Source organism: Schistocerca cancellata, chromosome 2 (assembly GCF_023864275.1).
Source record: "Schistocerca cancellata isolate TAMUIC-IGC-003103 chromosome 2, iqSchCanc2.1, whole genome shotgun sequence".
Lineage (NCBI taxonomy): Eukaryota > Metazoa > Arthropoda > Insecta > Orthoptera > Acrididae > Schistocerca > Schistocerca cancellata.
In genome coordinates this window covers 208,494,924-208,513,701 of record NC_064627.1, presented here as the reverse complement: position 1 = coordinate 208,513,701, position 18,778 = coordinate 208,494,924, and the positions used below count along the sequence as shown (strand labels likewise).

General features: G+C 38.2%; 1 protein-coding gene across 1 annotated transcript in view; it reads left to right on the top strand.

The window, feature by feature from the left end:
* The window catches only part of LOC126144536 (uncharacterized), a 191,867-nt gene that overhangs the window by 154,710 nt on the left and 18,379 nt on the right, over positions 1 to 18,778 (top strand). Inside the window, exons 12-14 of the mRNA XM_049915497.1 lie at positions 4,976 to 5,182; positions 16,566 to 16,712; positions 16,922 to 17,076. Of these exons, the coding sequence (XP_049771454.1) occupies positions 4,976 to 5,182; positions 16,566 to 16,712; positions 16,922 to 17,076 (509 nt within the window). The remainder of the gene's footprint in view (positions 1 to 4,975; positions 5,183 to 16,565; positions 16,713 to 16,921; positions 17,077 to 18,778) is intronic.

Genomic DNA, 18,778 nt, shown 5'->3' with positions numbered 1-18,778 from the left:
CGTATGTAATGCTAATGAAATAAGTGAATATATAAATAAGAAACCATGCGACGCTATTGGATGCGCACATAAACAATGAATGCTCGGCGTGACTACAAACACATATACTTACTCTAATAATCTACAACAGTCTTTCAAGCGTCTTTACAGATGAACTTAAGAGATCTTGAAATCGCCGCTGTGCAACACCCACTAACGAGCTTACACTTGCAACTGAGACAGCCACACTGACTGAGCGCCACACCTGCGAACCGCACAATGCATCGCTCATAAAGGACAAACGGCTGCACCCATCTCATTCAAACAAACTAAAAAATTAAATTCAAACCTTTCTGAAACTTTTCTCGCTTACACCCCCACAAAAAAATTTAAAGGGGAAAAGTTTGTTGCTTACTATATTTCGGATGATTATTTGGTAAAAGTTCTGCATCAGACGTGAGATTTTAATTTATTACTTCACTATTACTGACTCTATTGGGCAGAAAATTTGCAGACGTCATCAACATATAATACTGAAGGCAATTATAAAATTATTTTGCTGTGCGACCCACAGTTTAGGAGATATGGCATGATAAATATAGAGTAACGCGAAAAAACAACATTTCCTGAAAGCTTAAATATTTCTGTTTTTCAGTGACAATAAATTTTTATGTAATGTAAAAAAAGGTGTCGGAAGGTAGTTCTTGGATTACTTTATCATGTTCAAGTGCCAAATTATAAAAAACACGACTTTCATTTTTTAATTTCTGACGCCCCTGCCTTGTTCACCCCTCGACGGCAGCACTGTGGTCACGCGCCTTGCCGTGTTTACAGTATGTCTCTTGTTTCGGTGAATGGAGTATAGTAATTGTTCCATTTCTTGTCCTGTGAGACTGATTTTTCAATGTTGTGGTGCACATTCATTATGATTGTACTTATTTGTGTTAACAAAAGAATTAGCACCTCATAGCGAATGTTTGAATTATTTTAATTGTGAATGTCATTTCATACTGCACTGGCTCAGTCCATCACACTAGATTTCAGACATTCTACTGGCATCAGTGAGACCTGTGCAGAGGGCATCTCACAGGATGTGTTATTTCTGCCACAGGAATTTAAGAAATGGTGCTGCCATCTGTTGAAAACCTTACCTTTGGACTAATGGTCATCCTTACCCTCAAAGTAGTTCCCAGTGCTTCTGCCACTGGTCAAGCATTTTCTGGAAGTCCTGTTCTTTGAGGTTGTTTATCACCACCAGCGATGCCTCTTGAATCCTCTCTAGAGTGTCAAACCAGTGGCCTTTTAACTTGAGTTTCAGTTTTGGGAATAGCGCGAAGTTGCACGGTGCCAAATCTGGCAAGTACGGTGGGTGGGGTACAACTGCCATGTTGTTTTTTGTCAAAAAGGTCCTGGTGAGCAAGGATATGTGACAGGGCGTGTGTTGTCATGATGCAGTAGCCAGTTCCCTTGACGCCAAAGTTCGGGCCATCGTCACTGCACGATTTCATGGAGCCATCACAAAACGTCACAGTAGTACACAGAATTCACTGTTTGGTTGGGTGGGATGAATTGTTTGTGCACAATTCCCTTGGTATCAAAGAAAACATTGATCATGCTCTTCACTTTGCTCTGCACCTGTCTCACTTTTTTGGGTCTTGGAGAACCCGGGCTCTACCACTGTGATGATTGTTGCTTTGTCTCTGGGTCATAGCCGCAAATCCAGTTGAATCATTGCAAGGGTCTCCATAGCACTTTTCCTGAGATTCACGCAGGATTTGATACTCATGCACTGTTCTGTTTGTGGATCCATTGTAAAATCACCACGCAACCAAACATAGAGTATTATGGAAATCACTGTGGACATGAAACACATCCTACCAGCTGAATGCCACTCCATACACTGGCTCATCAGATATGCAGCTCTTGCCACCTAGCAGTGCAAAGATCTACTACTCCTACTTTCCAGAAGGCAGCACCAGTCCTGAAAATTTTGGATTCCACCTTGTATGCACACGCAGACATTCTTTTTTTAGGTTTGTTGTTGATGCTTACGAGAACTTGTATGATGTGACAATACTAATAAGAATCAATTAAGTCCAAGAATCTTGCAAAAGTGATTCATACATACCAAAAACTAAGTGAGGATCTCCCTATTTCCCTTGTGATGTACATTAAGTCCTTTTCTTTTTATTTTATTTCTTCTGGGTGGGCACCATAACCTCGATAAATTTAATGAACAACATAATTTACACTAGGCTCTTATTTTAAAATGATATTTTACTAACCATTTTGCTAGCTAATTACAAGATTTACTCATTCTCATGTGCATAACAAATTTGTATACATCATCCTTATAAGTGAGAATGAGTAAATCTTGTAATTAGCTAGCAGAATGGTTAAATTTGTATACATTAGTAATTAGCTAGCAGAATGGTTAAATTTGTATACATCATCCTTATAAGATAGAGGCTTACCTCACTAGGGGTAAGATAGATACAGCCTACAGGAAAATTAAAGACCTTTGGAGAAAAGAGAGCCACTTGTATGAATATCAAGAGCTCAGATGGAAACCCAGTTCTAAGCAAAGAGGGGAAAGCAGAAAGGTGGAAGGAGTATATAGAGGGTCTATACAAGGGCGATGTACTTGAGGACAATATTATGGAAATGGAAGAGGATGTAGATGAAGATGAAATGGGAGATATGATACTGCGTGAAGAGTTTGACAGAGCACTGAAAGACCTAAGTTTAAACAAGACCCTGGGAGTAGACAACATTCCATTAGAACTACTGACAGCCTTGGAAGAGCCAGTCCTGACAAAACTCTACCATCTGGTGTACGAGACAGGTGAAATACCCTCAGACTTCAAGACGAATATAATAATTCTAATCCCAAAGAAAGCAGGTGTTGACAGATATGAAAATTACCGAACTATCAGTTTAATAAGTCACAGCTGCAAAATACTAACGCGAATTATTTACAGACGAATGGAAAAACTGGTAGAAGCTGACCTTGGGGAAGATCAGTTTGGATTCCATAGAAATGTTGGAACACGTGAGGCAATACTGACCTTATGACTTATCTTAGAAGGAAGATTAAGGAAAGGCAAACCTACGGTTCTAGCATTTGTAGACTTAGAGAAAGCTTTTGACAATGTTGACAGGAATACTCTCTTTCAAATTCTAAAGGTAGCAGGGGTAAAATACAGGGAGCAAAAGGCTATTTACAGTTTGTACAAGAACCAGATGGCAGTTATAAGAGTCGAGGGGCATGAAAGGGAAGCAGTGGTTGGGAAGGGAGTGAGACAGGGTTGTAGCCTCTCCCCGATGTTATTCAATCTGTATATTGAGCAAGCAGTAAAGGAAACACAAGAAAAATTTGGAGTAGGTATTAAAATCCAGGGAGAAGAAATAAAAACTTTTGGTTCACCGATGACATTGTAATTCTGTCAGAGACAGCAAAGGACTTGGAAGAGCAGTTGAACGGAATGGACCATGTCTTGAAAGGAGGGTACAAGATGAACATCAACAAAAGCAAAACAAGGATAATGGAATGCAGTCGAATTAAAACAGGTGATGCTGAGGGAATTAGATTAGGAAATGAGAAACTTAAAGTAGTAAAGGAGTTTTGCTATTTGGGGAGCAAAATAACTGATGATGGTCGAAGTAGAGAGGACGTAAAATGTAGACTGGCAATGGCAAGGAAAGCATTTCTGAAGAAGAGAAATTTGTTAACATCCAGTATAGATTTAAGTGTCAGGAAGTCGTTTCTGAAAGTATTTGTATGGAGTGTAGCCATGTATGGAAGTGAAACGTGGACAATAAATAGTTTGGACAAGAAGAGAATAGAAGCTTCCAAAATGTGGTGCTACAGAAGAATGTTGAAGATTAGGTGGGTAGATCACGTAACTAATGAGGAGGTATTGAATAGGATTGGGGAGAAGAGAAGTTTGTGGCACTACTTGACTAGAAGAAGGGATCGGTTGGTAGGACATGTCCTGAGGCATCAGGGGATCACAAATTTAGCATCTGAGGGCAGTGTGGAGGGTAAAAATCGTAGAGGGAGACCAAGAGATGAATACACTAAGCAGATTCAGAAGGATGTAAGTTGCAGTAGGTACTGGGAGATGAAGGAGCTTGCACAGGATAGATTAGCACCGAGAGCTGCATCAGTCCAGTCTCAGGACTGAAGACCACAACAATAACAACAACAAAATCCTTATAAGAAGTATAAAACTGAAATCATATGTCATGCACAGTTACATATTACATCGTGGTCCTCAGTGCACACAAACTTGGCTTATGTATCAACAAACCACATATACTCACAGCCATTTGCAGTTATGCCACATGAGTACAAGTGTACACAGGAAACTTTTCCACACACACTTGAACAGATTTGGTGGAACTTCAAATAGCTGTATGTATTTGTCGTATTTGGATACGTATTCCAAGGATATGTAGACTGACGAACATCCTATGTCTAATTGTGCATGACAATGTTATTTCTGTTTTATGTGCCTCACAATGATGATGTATCAATATCTTTTATGTACCTGAGAATGAGGAATCCTTGAAAGTAGTTACTAGTATTTAATAAAGTATTGTTTTAAAATAATGCCATGATGGAACTGATGCTATTCTTTAAAGTCTACATTGTTTTTAATTATAAATAGCTTTTTCATGGAGAAAGGGAGAAATGCATGAGAACATTGTGAAATGATTTTCTTTGATAAGTGCAGTACACCAGTGTTGAATGAAATTGTTCATTTTATTAGTAAACAAAGCCAAGCATTTAATAAATAATGTTGTAATTGGTACCCAGAGTAATGAGCTGGCATCTTAATTTGTTGTTCTCTTAGTGTCACTATGTACCAGATGTGTTTTTTAGATGCATACAGACTTCAGACTTACCATATTCCTGCCTGTGTTGAGAAAAATGTTTCATTTGAACTGTTTAATTCTTTTGTAAATCAAATGTAGTACTTTCTGTTCACAGGGGATACTGGATTTCAACTCCGTACACTTTTGGAGACTCACATCAAGTCGTTCTTCCAAAACATGTATGATGAATGGAAAAAGACTGGATCAGCAGGAGGACCAGCTCCTGTAGTTTTGTTTGTGCCTTATGGTGCTGTCAGTATAAGTGATTCAGATCTGAATGCAGCTCAACAGGCAGTCAATAATTACTGGAATAATATGCCAGGTAAATGGTAACTGAGTACAAAGAAGGCATTTATAGTACTTTTGTTCTGACCTCTAACCCTATTTGTATATTTGTATGTAATAGTATAGAATAGAATACAATATTATATTGTACATGTAATAGTATAGAAGAGTATACAATATTACATCGCATACTACACTTCATTTCTGTCTGACTGAATCTCTACTACATTGAAAATAAAATATAATAATTAATAGAATTCTTTTTATAGGAGATTATTATTTTCTGTTCTTTATCCAGTGTCAATGTAGTATTTCTCCATAATACGTGTTAGAAAGATAAATGCAAGAAAGCAAAGTAAAATATTTCACACATATGTTGGATGTGTAAACTTGCTTCTGAGACAGGAGAAATATTTGACTACTTACGCTTATTTGATGTTTATAAAGTTAATATTTTTTATGGAGTGCTTTTCATCTCCTTCATCTCAGTTTTGTTGAACTGTGACAGAAAAATATGTGGTAAATAGGCCAACAATTATTTTAAGGCCTCTTTACATTTGGTTGAATTCAGTATGTCATCTATGAAACTCAATACTGGTGTGTATCCTCCTTTTACTGGTACTGGTCTGAATTGATTTTGGCAATGTCTTGTATGAAACTCAAAACTGATGTACATTTCCCTTTTATTATACTGACTCTTTTCTAGTTCCTTCACTTTTTTACGTAAGAAACAATAATTTATTTTATCAAAAATCTATTGTGTTTTGAAAGCAGTGCTGGAAAGAGTGACAGAGAAGCCTCAGGTGGAATATGGTAGACATAATGTATTTTTCTTGCTTTCCACTTTCACTAACCCTCTTTATGTTGTTCACACATTTCTACAGTTTATTTCTATTCTGCTTAGAATTTTTAATGCATTACCTTATGTTACATCATCAAAGACTTTATATCTACAAATCTCTTCAAAGTGCTTTAGTTTTTCTTTACATTCTTCCCATTAGCATGGGGAGGGACTGAATATTGTCTAAAGTGAAAATATTATTCAGCCAATACTTTTTAATTTTTATGCCTATTCCTATAGTGTATCCTTCATTTTACATTTTTGTGCCGTCCTGACTTAAACATAAAATTGATGAATGTGCAGAAATGAGAAAAACATTAAAACCCTCCAAAATATGAGCAGAAACATTTGTAATGGACATATATGATGAAAAATTGTAATCCTGTCCAATACATTGTATAAAATCTTTATAACTGAATGAATTAAATGTGCAATACCATGTTTGTACAATAATTTGTTCTAATGAATTTCATCAGTTCATAAAAAATCTCAGATGTGTAACAGAAAGCAAAAGCCTCTCAAAAATTTAAAATTGGTATCTGTGTGCAAGGTAATCAAGGTATTTTCTGACATGCTACAAACACAAATTATACATCAAAAGACATGTTTCTGAGAGGTCTTTCCTTTGTACTCACCCAGAAAAGATCCAAAATTGATGGACATGGTGAATTAAAATGAAAACTTAAGTACTGTGAAAGGTATCAGAATCTAATGCATGGCGAATGGCAGTGCAGCATACTCTGGTGACGCAAGTACAGTGACCTCTAGTGTATTGCTTGTAAACATCCAGCAGGCAAATTCATTTTGTGCACGTGGATCAAGTACATTTTACACTTCTTTTTGCGGGACCTGTCATAATTGTGACACAGTGACACTGTGAAGGCAACCAGAAATGAGGCTATCTATTTGTCAATTGCTATAGTGGCATGTTGATGTTTATGGATGTATTAGTGACAGGAAAAATCTCAGTTGTTGAGAGAACTCTTTATGGAAATGTGTTTGTAGCTGTACAACATGCAAAAATATTTGTGACAAGGAAGAATATGAATGTTTTTGCTCATTGTTTCACTTCCAGCTGCCCTCTTAGGTTTCTGCCTAAACTGCACACTGAGAAATCACCACACATTAGGAAATGGACAGCCAAATATTTATTTCATCATTTGTTCTCTAATTAGGTGGAAATGTTAATCAAGATCAAATATTGCAGAACATACATGTATTACATTCACAACAAATCCCAGACTGTGCTAACAACACTAAGATGGAGAAAATATGGTAGCACATAGCAGGATACGAACTTTCCACCTGTAACTCCGTAAACAGTGATGTTACTCATTACACTACAGATAAATCATATGAGTTTCGATTCTTGTCTTGGTTATGAAAATATCTCTTGATGCTTTATTAACTGACATAACGACACTGGCTTGTGCCGCTTATTGAGTGCAATTAGTTGCATATAAGTGCTTTAGTATACATCTGTAGGCACAGTGCCACCAGTGTACACTTCAGTTTCATCATTTTGTGAGTGCCATTGTCATGTCTAAAATGAAAATTTGTGCAGCTGTACAATTTGCGGCAGAGTTAATATTGTTTGTATGAAGTCACTGTATAAGACAAAAGATAAAAAAATAAGAAATGTCTTTGGGTTTGTCACTGCGTAAAGAAAAGATGACAGCTCAGTTGCTCACTGACCTTGCTGAAAGAAATTATGCTGGAAGCCTCTGTAAATTATTTTACCCATATGTGCTACAGTTTGGGAATGATAAGCACTGCTGTTATATTTTAAATATTTTAATATTGAGGAAATAACTCAGCTTTCCAGATTTCTGTAGCCTTTTCTCATGCCAACAATTTTCCTTCAAAAAGAATTAGCCAATCCTTGATTCTTTGACTTAGTGTTTGAATTTAAAGGTTGATGATCAATATTGTTACGGAATGCAGTACATCAGGAATACATGCTAAAACACAAGACTGAGCTAAGATGAGACTGAATTATAAGTGGCACAAGAAAAGGTGTCAGCTGGACCCTTTCATCACATATTGGCTCACTCCAGAACACTTACAGCTGACTGTCCTGTTGTTCCATTGCTGCTGCAACCTAGCAGTCGTTGTATCATGATTATGCAGTGAAGCTAAATGTTGCAAGTTGTGTTGGCACTGACAATTGTGGATTATGTCAGTATTTCCTCTCTCACATCTTCCCTCTCTACAAGGGCCTAAAATATTCCCTTAATTCTGCCACCACCCATTGTTTGAACTGACTGTCTTTTGTGCCACTTATAGCTCATAGAGTCACGTCAAATGTCTATAAGAAGAAAACAGAATGAAGTCAAGTGATAGGTCGAGTAAGAAAATAGAATCAAGATAAACCTTACTAGGAAGAACTATAAAATCAGGGAATTTTTAGTACTGATCTTATGGCTTTTTCACAGGGGCCATGAATTTGTGGCATAGAATAACGAAAAACGTATAATTGGGAATGTAAAATTGAAATTTCAATGTATTGTTGGAGCTGACAATGTAAAAGTCTCAGACTAATTGTCAGACACTTTTCCCATTTATCTGCTTAGATCACTGCTGTAGAGTGATAAAAATGATTTCTTGAAAATCTGTTGGGAAGTTTCTGTTTCACAGATTTTGGACATGAGATTAATAATGTATTAATATCTATATCTACTGCTACATTTAATAACTCTGAAGTCATATCAGTGACTCCTGCTAAATTCCTTGAAGTCAAACAGTGGTTTTATTTCTGGGGCATTTGTTTCTTGCACATTAACCACCTACTACTCATTATCTTCCTTCTCATGTATCATGCTTCCAGGTAACTCTCCTCCTCTATGTCCATCAATCTGCTGTTTATCTTTCACTTTAACAAAGTTTTCTCATCAGATTTACACCTTTACATTTACCTTTTGATTTGTATTTATTCTTCCTGTCTACAGCATCTGTGTTTCCTTGCCTATCCATTTTTCAAACTCTTTGTATACTTTTATCACACAATATCAGTTTGCCTGTTTCCAGTTCCTGTTGATTTCCTTTGTAAAAAATGTTTATTGCTGTCTTCCTGTCTAAGCCTCTCCATTTGTATAAGCTGAACCATTTCCTGAGTGACTGGTGCTATTCTTTACCTCGGTGGTCACTACTTGAATATCCCTGGCAGTGGAAAGTACCAATAGTGGCTCAGAGGCTTTACAGATGAGGAAGGAAGAGCATCCCAGAGGTGCGAAAGATGAGTCACAAAGGAACAGCCACTGACAAACTCAGGCTAAGCAAGCTGCCATGGCTCAGTCTGGTATAGTTTGCTGCATCATCTGCAGTTCTCAATCATGCCTAGCTTCTGTGCCCATATCAACCCTACTCTAGACTTGAATTTTCTCTTTACTGCTACTGGCCTTCCTTCTGTGTTGTGCTCATGACAAACTTGGGTCTGTTTATGAACTGTATGTTCATATCAGGCAAGGGCATAGAAGTGGTGGCGAGTTCTTACACTATCGTGTTTAAGCTGATGCTTTTGGAACCAGTGATATTGTTATGGATCCTGAGTTTATGGACCAAGCGAGGTGGCGCAGTGGTTAGCACACTGGACTCGCATTCAGGAGGACGATGGTTCAATCCCGTCTCCGGCCATCCTGATTTAGGTTTTCCGTGATTTCCCTAAATCGCTTCAGGCAAATGCCGGGATGGTTCCTTTGAAAGGGCATGGCGAATTTCCTTCCCCATCCTTCCCTCACCTCTAATGACCTCATTGTCGATGGGACGTTAAACACTAATATCCTCCTCCTCCTCCTGAGTTTATGGAACTTTGGCAGCAACAGCAGTCACAGGAATGCCAACAGATCCAACAGCAACAGAAACAGTTTGCAGCACAAGAAGAATGGCACCAGCAACAGATTGCACTGCAACAGCAGCAGCGACAGGATTTATGGCAGCAACAGCAAGAACAAACTGTTGCTTTCTGACAACTCATGTCTCAACAGGAACTGCAACACAGAGTTCTGAACTTGCTGTTTAGCTTATGGCATATCTGATGAGCAGAAAAGTGCTTTGCTCTTGTTTTCTAGTAATTATTTATAAACAAATAGTGCAGAAATTGCAGACACTCTCAGACCCTAGTGAATTCTCTTTCATTCTCCTCTGTGCTCTGTAAATTGAATACTTTCATCAGCAGGTAGACCTTGTTGTGGCTAGGCTCCAGTTAAATCTATATCATAAACAACATGGACACTTGTATACTACTGCCTTCTTGCATTGTCTCCCACACAACTGTGATTTCATGTGCCAGAACTGTAAAGTTTCATGTACAATATCACTTATTTGAGATGTGATTGTGCACTTTGCACATGACTAGGAGGTCTTGCCACAGTTTTGGCCAAGTCTGATCCCAGTTTTGTGCCAAAAATGGTCAACTAGCCATCCTGTGACAACAAGCAGCTCTTGATCTGCATACTGACCTGTGGTGTGAGGACAACACTGTGATCCACTGAGTCTTGGCGGCAGAATAGGTGATTTCCCTGCTGCAGCGAAAGATCACTTTGGACTTAAAACTTCTCAGCCAGTTTGTGAATTCGAGCTGGACACTGGCACTGCCATGTCTTTAATCAGTGAGGACAATATCAGTGAGTTCTCCTAAGCTGCTACAGGTCTGTCTTACTGCTGCAGGACCATTCCTCTCCACAGAGAATTGTTGCTAGTGGCTAAGTACAAAAACATTAAAGGTACTCTAGCTCCCTTAGCTGTGCACTCTACTACTAACTAGCTTAGATACCTCTACCAGTTTTGGTTTCAAGGTAGAGGGCTAAGTCAATTTGGTGTCAGAAACATTTTTTTATTTTATTTTGATACCCTGGACAATTAATATAAAGAGATCTTTAATCTAAAGCTCAGGTGTGCTCATACCTCAACAGTTCACATTTCTCTCGAGCCTTTTGTAATGCCTAAATGTTTTGGAGCTTGCATGCTTCTATTTGCAGTTGGTGAGGCAGTTCAGGTAGAACCAGAATATCTTCATGACCAAGGCATTATTTCTGTGGTTTCTATCAGTCAGTGGGCAAAGCTTATGATGGTTATTAAAAAAAGACTGAACAGGTTATGTATCTTTGGCGATGTTAAACCCAGTATTAATTCCCACTCAAACATTGGGCCCTGTCTACTGTCTCATCCAGAGGCACTGTTGACTGAACTGTCTAGGGCCACTATTATTCAAAGGTGGATTTAAAGGATGTATATCTCCAACTGCCACTTTATGATGTTTCACATCACTTGCTAGTTTTAAATATGGCATTTGGCTTATACAGGTACAGCCACTTACTGTTTGGGGTTTGTAAGTGCACCCTCCAGTTTCCAAAAATATTTACAACAATTGATTCAAGGTATTCTGCATTGTATTAATTATTTGGACGAAATTATTATAGGACTGGCACACATAGAACATCACAAGAATTTGGAATAGCTTTTTAAATGATTCCAGGAAAATGGTTTATGTTATCAGCTGGAAAAGTGCAGTTTCTTTGCCCCCATCATCAGATGTCTGGGGCACACTCATAAGTCACAAAGATATCATGCCCACACATGACCACATGCTGGCCCTATGAACCTTTAACAGTTTCAGTCATTTCCGGGTGAAATCACATGCTATGCCAAGTTTATTCCCCAAGTCATGTAGATTGCACACCCTATTAATTAGCTGCATGAGAAGGACATCAAATTTGTGTGGTTGGTTGCTTTCAACAGGCTTTTCAGTGGCTTAAGGATGATCTCAAGATGGGTTAATGTCTGATACCATATACACTGGGCCTGTCTTTGACATTGATGATGGCCATGTCCCACAATGGGACACGTCCCACTATGGCATTAAGATGATTTGTTCCACAAATTATTAGAGTTCAAGTTGCCTTCACCTCCAAAACAATAAACAGTGCACAGATCAATTATTCCTAAATTGAGAAAGAGGCTTTGGTGATCAGTTATGGAGTCAAGAAAATTCATGTGTGCCTTTTTTTTTTTTTTTTTTTTTTTTTTTTGTCTGACCACAAACTCTTGATTACCTCATTTGAGTGTTGTTCTGAACTCCTGGAGAAGACAGCACAGTATCTGCAGCACTGGGCATTGCTCTTAAGTGGGTACTAGCATGAAATTCACTCTCGCCCCATTGCACAAAATGCCAGTGCAGATGCCCTGCCCCACCTCCTTCTTGGCACCAACGTGAAATTTGACCACCAGGAAATTCTTTTGGTCTTGCTCAGCACATACAAACACCATTGGAAAATTCCCGGTGACAGTATGTGAGAACTCTTGACTTCTGGGTTATGATTCTGACCCCATATCATCCAGACCCTTCATGTCTCATCTTGGGAGATGATGTGCATGAAGGTGTTAGTAGGTGCAACATTGGTGCTGACATTGAAAGTGTGTGCTGTTTCTGCCATGGCAGCATCCTGACCACCCATAGGAGAGTGTCCCTGTTAATTTCAGTGGGCCATTTCAGCAAGCTGTGCATCTGCTGCTGGAGTTGGACGCCCTCTCAAACTTCCAGTTTGGGATGCACATGTTGTCCATCACCACCTTTGCTGTGATTTGTACTCTTGAGAGGATTTTCCCCATTGAGGGGCATGTTGAATGCTGGTCCTGGACAACAGGACTCAATTTATGTCAACTCAATTCGAGGCTTTCAATCACGAGAAGGGTGACTATCTGGCCACCACCCCTTTTCACCCTACCTCCACCATGGAGGCTGAGCTGATGGTCCACACATTCAAGACCCAGATGCAGAAGGCCTTGCAAGCATCATTGAGCAAGGATGCCTTGTACAGCTTCCTTGTGACATATAGATTCACTCCTGTCAACAGGATCAGCCCAGCCAAAGTCCTGCTCGGTGCGAGCATTGCACCCTGTTGGATGTCCTGTGTCCCATGCAGCATGCTCATTCTCCATATAGGCCCACCTTTGTGTAGGCCCCCTGTGTGTGGGCACTCACATTTATCTGGCATCCAGATTGGAAGCAAAGTTTCATCATAGGCCACAGGGGAAGTCAGCTGTTTGACATTTTGCCCAGGAACACCTGCCTCACCCATCACTACAGCCATGACTGCTGTCACAATCAGCATCCCCACCCTCATGTTTGCTTCTGACCCCCAGAACAGACAACGAGGTCACTGCCAGATGGATCTCTTGACCTCTCCACATGCTTCTTGCACATTAGTACATCCTCTGCCCTCATGCCCCCCACTTGCTGGTGGGTGAGTAAGGGGTTCACAGTTTGGGAGTGCATGGAGACGGAACCACTCCCTCCATCCCTACATTGTCTTACCCCATGGCACCAGAGTAGTCTACTGCCATGAGAATTTTGCCACCTCTGCTACAATCACAGTTCTGGCTTGGGCCTCTGGGTGGGGCCAGCCCCAAACTGATTGTTCTGTCTGATGTTGGAGAGCTCTGCCACTCCACCCATCACTTGCTGCCGATTCTGGCACAAACCAGGACATTTTCAGCCCTATGCATTGATTTCAGGAGGTAGCAATTTAATATCCCCATCAGAAGACAGTATCGATAGTCGCTTGAAGGCGTTAAAGCACAGGAGTGAAGAGCACTGCCACGAGTGTGAAAAGCAGATCATGTGGGCTCAGCCAGTGACAGAAATTGGCTAAGCAAGCTACCATGGTTCAGGTATAGTTTGCCACATGTGTAGTTACTGATCACATCTAGCCTTTCCTAGAGTTTTGTGGTTACTGCTATTGGCCTTCCTTCTCTGAGTAAATCTTTGTCTAACAATAATATCTTTCCGTGTAACCCAACATCTTCTTATCTTGTTGTTCTGAGATGGGCATTCACTACAAGTAGTTGGAAGCCATTACAATACTGCAAAAGCTTCTCTCCATGTTCATTTATCAGCTCCAATTAGTTTGCCTCTCTTTCCTGCCACTATTATACTGTTCAGATCACCAACACTATAGGATGTTTATCCTCCATTATCAGTGAATCAGTGGAAATATGACTATCTGAGGCCCTTATCAATCAGGATGGTGAGTTACTGTTAAATACTGTATGGATCTTCTGACAGAAAAACTTTGTGCTCTGTATAACATCACAATTTTGTAGGATGGAATGTAACAATACAAGAGAAGGAAAGTTACTACTCACCATATAATGGAGATCCTGATCCACGATAGGCACAATAAAAAGATTCACACAATCATAGCTTTCGGCCATTAAGGCCTTTGTCAGCAGTAGAACACATACACACATGCGCACACACACACTTATGCAAGCACAACTTGCACACACATCTCATTGTGTGAATGTTTTTATTGTGCCTATTGTGGCTCAGCATCTCTGCTATATGGTGAATAGCAACTTTCCTTCTCCTGTATTATCACAATTTTGTAGTTTTCCCTTGTGAAGATGATCAATCTGATGTTGAGGAGACAAGCTTTCATCATGGAGACTGCTCAGAGCAATGCACAGATCTGCAGCAGCAGCACACCCACTCAAAGTAATGCACACCCAGTGACCACTGGATATTCTACTGGTGGGGGTCTTAAATACGGGAACTTAGTGAACTATTTACAGTATACACCTGAGGATGGTCAGAAGACTCTGCACCAAAACAGAAATGCCACTAACATCTGTCAGTTCACCCAAAATTTCATGAGCTTCTTAACAAATATTATTAGTTTCTATTTTTTTTAATTGTGTCTATTTCATGATCAGCTTTAGATGTGAACATTTAAATTCATAAAATGGTTGTTGACACTGGCTTCGGATTAATCCCAAGAAGATTAGTTTAGTCATTATGTTGGTAAAAGTTACTTATTCCATAGCCTGCCTTCTGATTAAAGAAATTGCAATACCATAGATAATGCTGTTGCTGTTGTGCTGTAATCACCTGATCCTTCCTCCCACTTCACTTAGCTAAGCCACACTAATTTCAGCATCTCCATTTTTCTCTTCTAGTTTATTCATACTATTCAAGCTTGTATCATCCCATAACTCTGCTTGTAGAATGTTAAACTTATTTGTTGTCCATCTGATAAACTTTTCCTGGTCTGTCCCTCATACGGACTGAAGGCAAGACCTAGTTTATTTCCTATATTTTTTGCTAAGGAAAAGGGCTGTAAACAAGACAGGTGAAAGATTGTAACTTTAATTGGTTGTTGACATTTGGTTATACTACAGTTTGATTATTAGGTACCTGTTATTACATGGAAAGTAAAGTATTAATATTACTTTTGATCCAGAAATATCAAGACAGTGGTAAAAATCTGGTTCTGAAATGGATGTTAGCACAATGGACCATTTGCAATGTGTTAACAAACTTATAGACTGGTTACAAATTACTACTTTGGGTTGGATTCATAGGTTTCAAAAAGGTTTTTGCCTCAGTTTCAGTGTAATTTGTACTGACAGCCCTTGAGAAACAAGACAATGAGCCAGGCAATCTGAATATACCAAAAGAGATATGGGTCATTGCTACATCTCCCATCAAAATTCATTACAGTAGTGAAAATTCCAGTGCTGAAAGACAAATATGAGCAAAACTATTCCCAGTGGACATAGGGGATTATTTTGTAGAGGAGTTTTTTCAGAAGGAAGTATATTGGTTAATGGGACATATTTGAATGATATTTTTTGATACTGTATTGATTGGCTCTTCTGCAGATGAAGTCCAACAACAAACAGAAAAACTTGACTACAGAAGTTACAAAGCATGTCTGAAAGTCATTTGTAATCAGACTAAAACAGTTAATAACCAACATATTGAAAAGAAAGAGTACAAATTAACAATGAAACCATAGGACCAGTCAACAATTTGTTTGTATTTTAGATAGTTGAAATTAAACTACCAGTGGACAGCAAGAAAACAGAAGAGTGAGCTACTTTTTGTAAATGAAACAGGGTTTTCAAAACAAAGCTCCAAGTGTGTCAGAAAGAAAAAGCTTACAATTTCAGTGTATTATCAGTTTTTAATTAAGGCAAAGAGATATAGACTTTTATTGTGAAAACCATTGGAAAACCAGTGTTGGCCTGCAAGCAACAGACAGATGCATTTTAGGAATTACTGAGAGAAGGAGGGAAGCATACATATGGAGTAAAAGAATAACTGGTATGGACAAAGTAGCTATGATCATTGTGTGAAAATAGAATGGAGATGGGTGGGACATGTAGCTAGATAAATGGATTATTGGTACACCAAAGAAGTCTTCATTGGATTCTGTGAGATGAGCAAAGGCCAATTATCTAACAGATGGTGTGTAGATACCATTTGCCAGGGCAGCATAAATGCTTGTAGCTGAAGGTAGTAGTACAGTGAGCAGTGAACAGGTGGTCTTTATCCAGTGACTTGTATTAGAGAGCCACTGCTATGAAAAGGTAGAGTCACTCAGGAAATTGACTACAGAGCATTTAAAACAACCAGATTATCCTTTAAAGAAAAGAATATTTTTATAATTTTCCTTTTTGTTATGATTTTTATGTTGTATTGTAGAACATTATGGAAGTATCAAACTGTTTCACTGATTCACTTTATCTTCCTGAATGACAAGTATAGAGCATTTATGTTTGTTTTCTGTTTCTTCAGATATTGCATTTCGGTATATGGTAACAAGTGGAGCAGACCGTGTTCAGTCACTTGTTCTGTCACAAGAAGATGTAATTACTTATACAATGCCAACTACCAGAACTGAAAAACTTGATCTCAGTGCTCTTGATACAAGCTTAAAGAAAGGTAAATTAGCAGTCAATTTGTACCTCATAAACTTTTACTGCTGATCTATTTATAACACCTTCTTTCCCAAGTATGTTATTTCTTAGTTCTTGATCATGAATTCCTTATTAGAACTTAGAAACTGAAGAAACAGTGAACTTGATAAGATTTTACTCTCTGACTTTGATTGCATTATGTTTTTAGTATTGATTATATTTCTTTCTTTTTAGTGCACAAGAGGATTACAAATTCCATCTGCAGCTATAATAAAAATACACAGTCATACTCATCTGCAGAGTTTGTTGATTATGTGCAGCTAGGCTATATCAGCTATTACAAAGTAAACTCGAAATATCTTTTTGGTGCAAGTTCAGTCCGCATAAAGGTAATTTGTAATTTTACGATTTGTTTCTTTAAGTAATTTAATTTTAATACTTGTTTCTTTAAATAAGTATTATTGTATTAACTGTTATCTTAAAAAAAGCCACAAGTGAAAAAAATTGTCTAATTGTGGAATGCTCGTACTTGTTTTTTTGAGTGCACCATTGGTGTTTCCCAACTTTTCATTCCACTTGGTTCTCCAGGCATTTCTTATTATTTTGGCAGTTATTGTTCTCATTGTCTCACATATTTTCAGTTTCTTTTATTTCTTAATTGTCTGTCAGATCTGCATTTTTCTTCTAGACTCAACAGCTGCTTCACACTCATTCACCAATCATGTTTTCTTCTCTTGCTTCCTGGAGCTATTTATTCTGATTACACTTATATCATGTCCCAGTTGAGTAACACCTTGTTAAGAAACTTGGGTTTGTCAGGCTCTGGACAATAGTACACAGTAAGAGACACTGTACAGGGTCGCAGATTTTCAGTTATTGTTAGTAGAAACTTGAATCAATCTTGGTGGACACCAATGAGACTCTTTTGAATTAATATTATTACTGTGTATTTCTGACTGGCAACTTCTTCCTCTTTTTGACTGGCAACTTCTTCCTTTTATTATTACTATTATTATTATTATTATTATTATTATATTCTTTGTTACAATGTGAACAACTTTCCATGTGCTAGATGTATTAACGACACACAAGAAGTCAAGTAACTACTCATAACATTAACAAGAAAAGCAAATAAACTGATGTTGAATGTGGATTCCATGTTACCTTTTGCTGTGCACTTCACTTTGGTTTTAGAGTATAGATGTAGTTGTAGAATGTCAACTGGTGGATGGTCCTGTAAGGCTAAGAAAACTAGTATTTTAATTACTTATACACACAAATTGCTTATAACCTCTGGATATTTATTTACTTCACCCTGATGAACACATCTTAGGGAGATGAATTCTAATTTTGACTGCAGATGATTATGAATCACAAACAGGCTGTCTTATCATAGCTCAAGCAACTACATAAAAGCATATAAATGCAAAATACTGTTGGCTGTTAGCAAATTTATAAGAATTAGGATTTATAGATTCCATTTATAGAGTCCAACTGGAAACATTTTGGGTGTTTCCAGAAATTCAGGCAAGACAAATAAAAGTACAAAATTTTTCCACTTAGAAATGGCCTCCTCCAGCCATTATTCATAATTACTCCCAAGAGAGAACACAGACACTGATACTGGGATATTAGGAAGAAAATACCATTAGATTCTCAGCAAACAGCTTTAGCAAGAGCTTAATAAATATTAAGGGTGGTAATGCATGTAACAGATAATGGATCAGACAACAATTCTAAACTTAATGAATGTATACAATAACATATGTAGTATCTGAGCTATGGGATGGCAGCTCAGTTTATGGAAGAGATAGTGGTGGATGGGTAGAGAGCAACCTAGATGCTCTTGCAGAAATTTATTCAAATATCTGCAGATCCTCACCTAGCCATGCCAATACATTTTTTCACTAATGTACTTTGTGAAAAATAATCATACAATGTACAGGTCAAACAGTGAATATCATGATCATGATACAAGAAGTAAACATGATCTTCCCAAAAATGAACAAATCCCTGCATGATGCAGAAAGGAGTACATTATTCAAGCATGAAAGTACGCAATGAATTTCCAATTCATGTTAAATTAGTGAT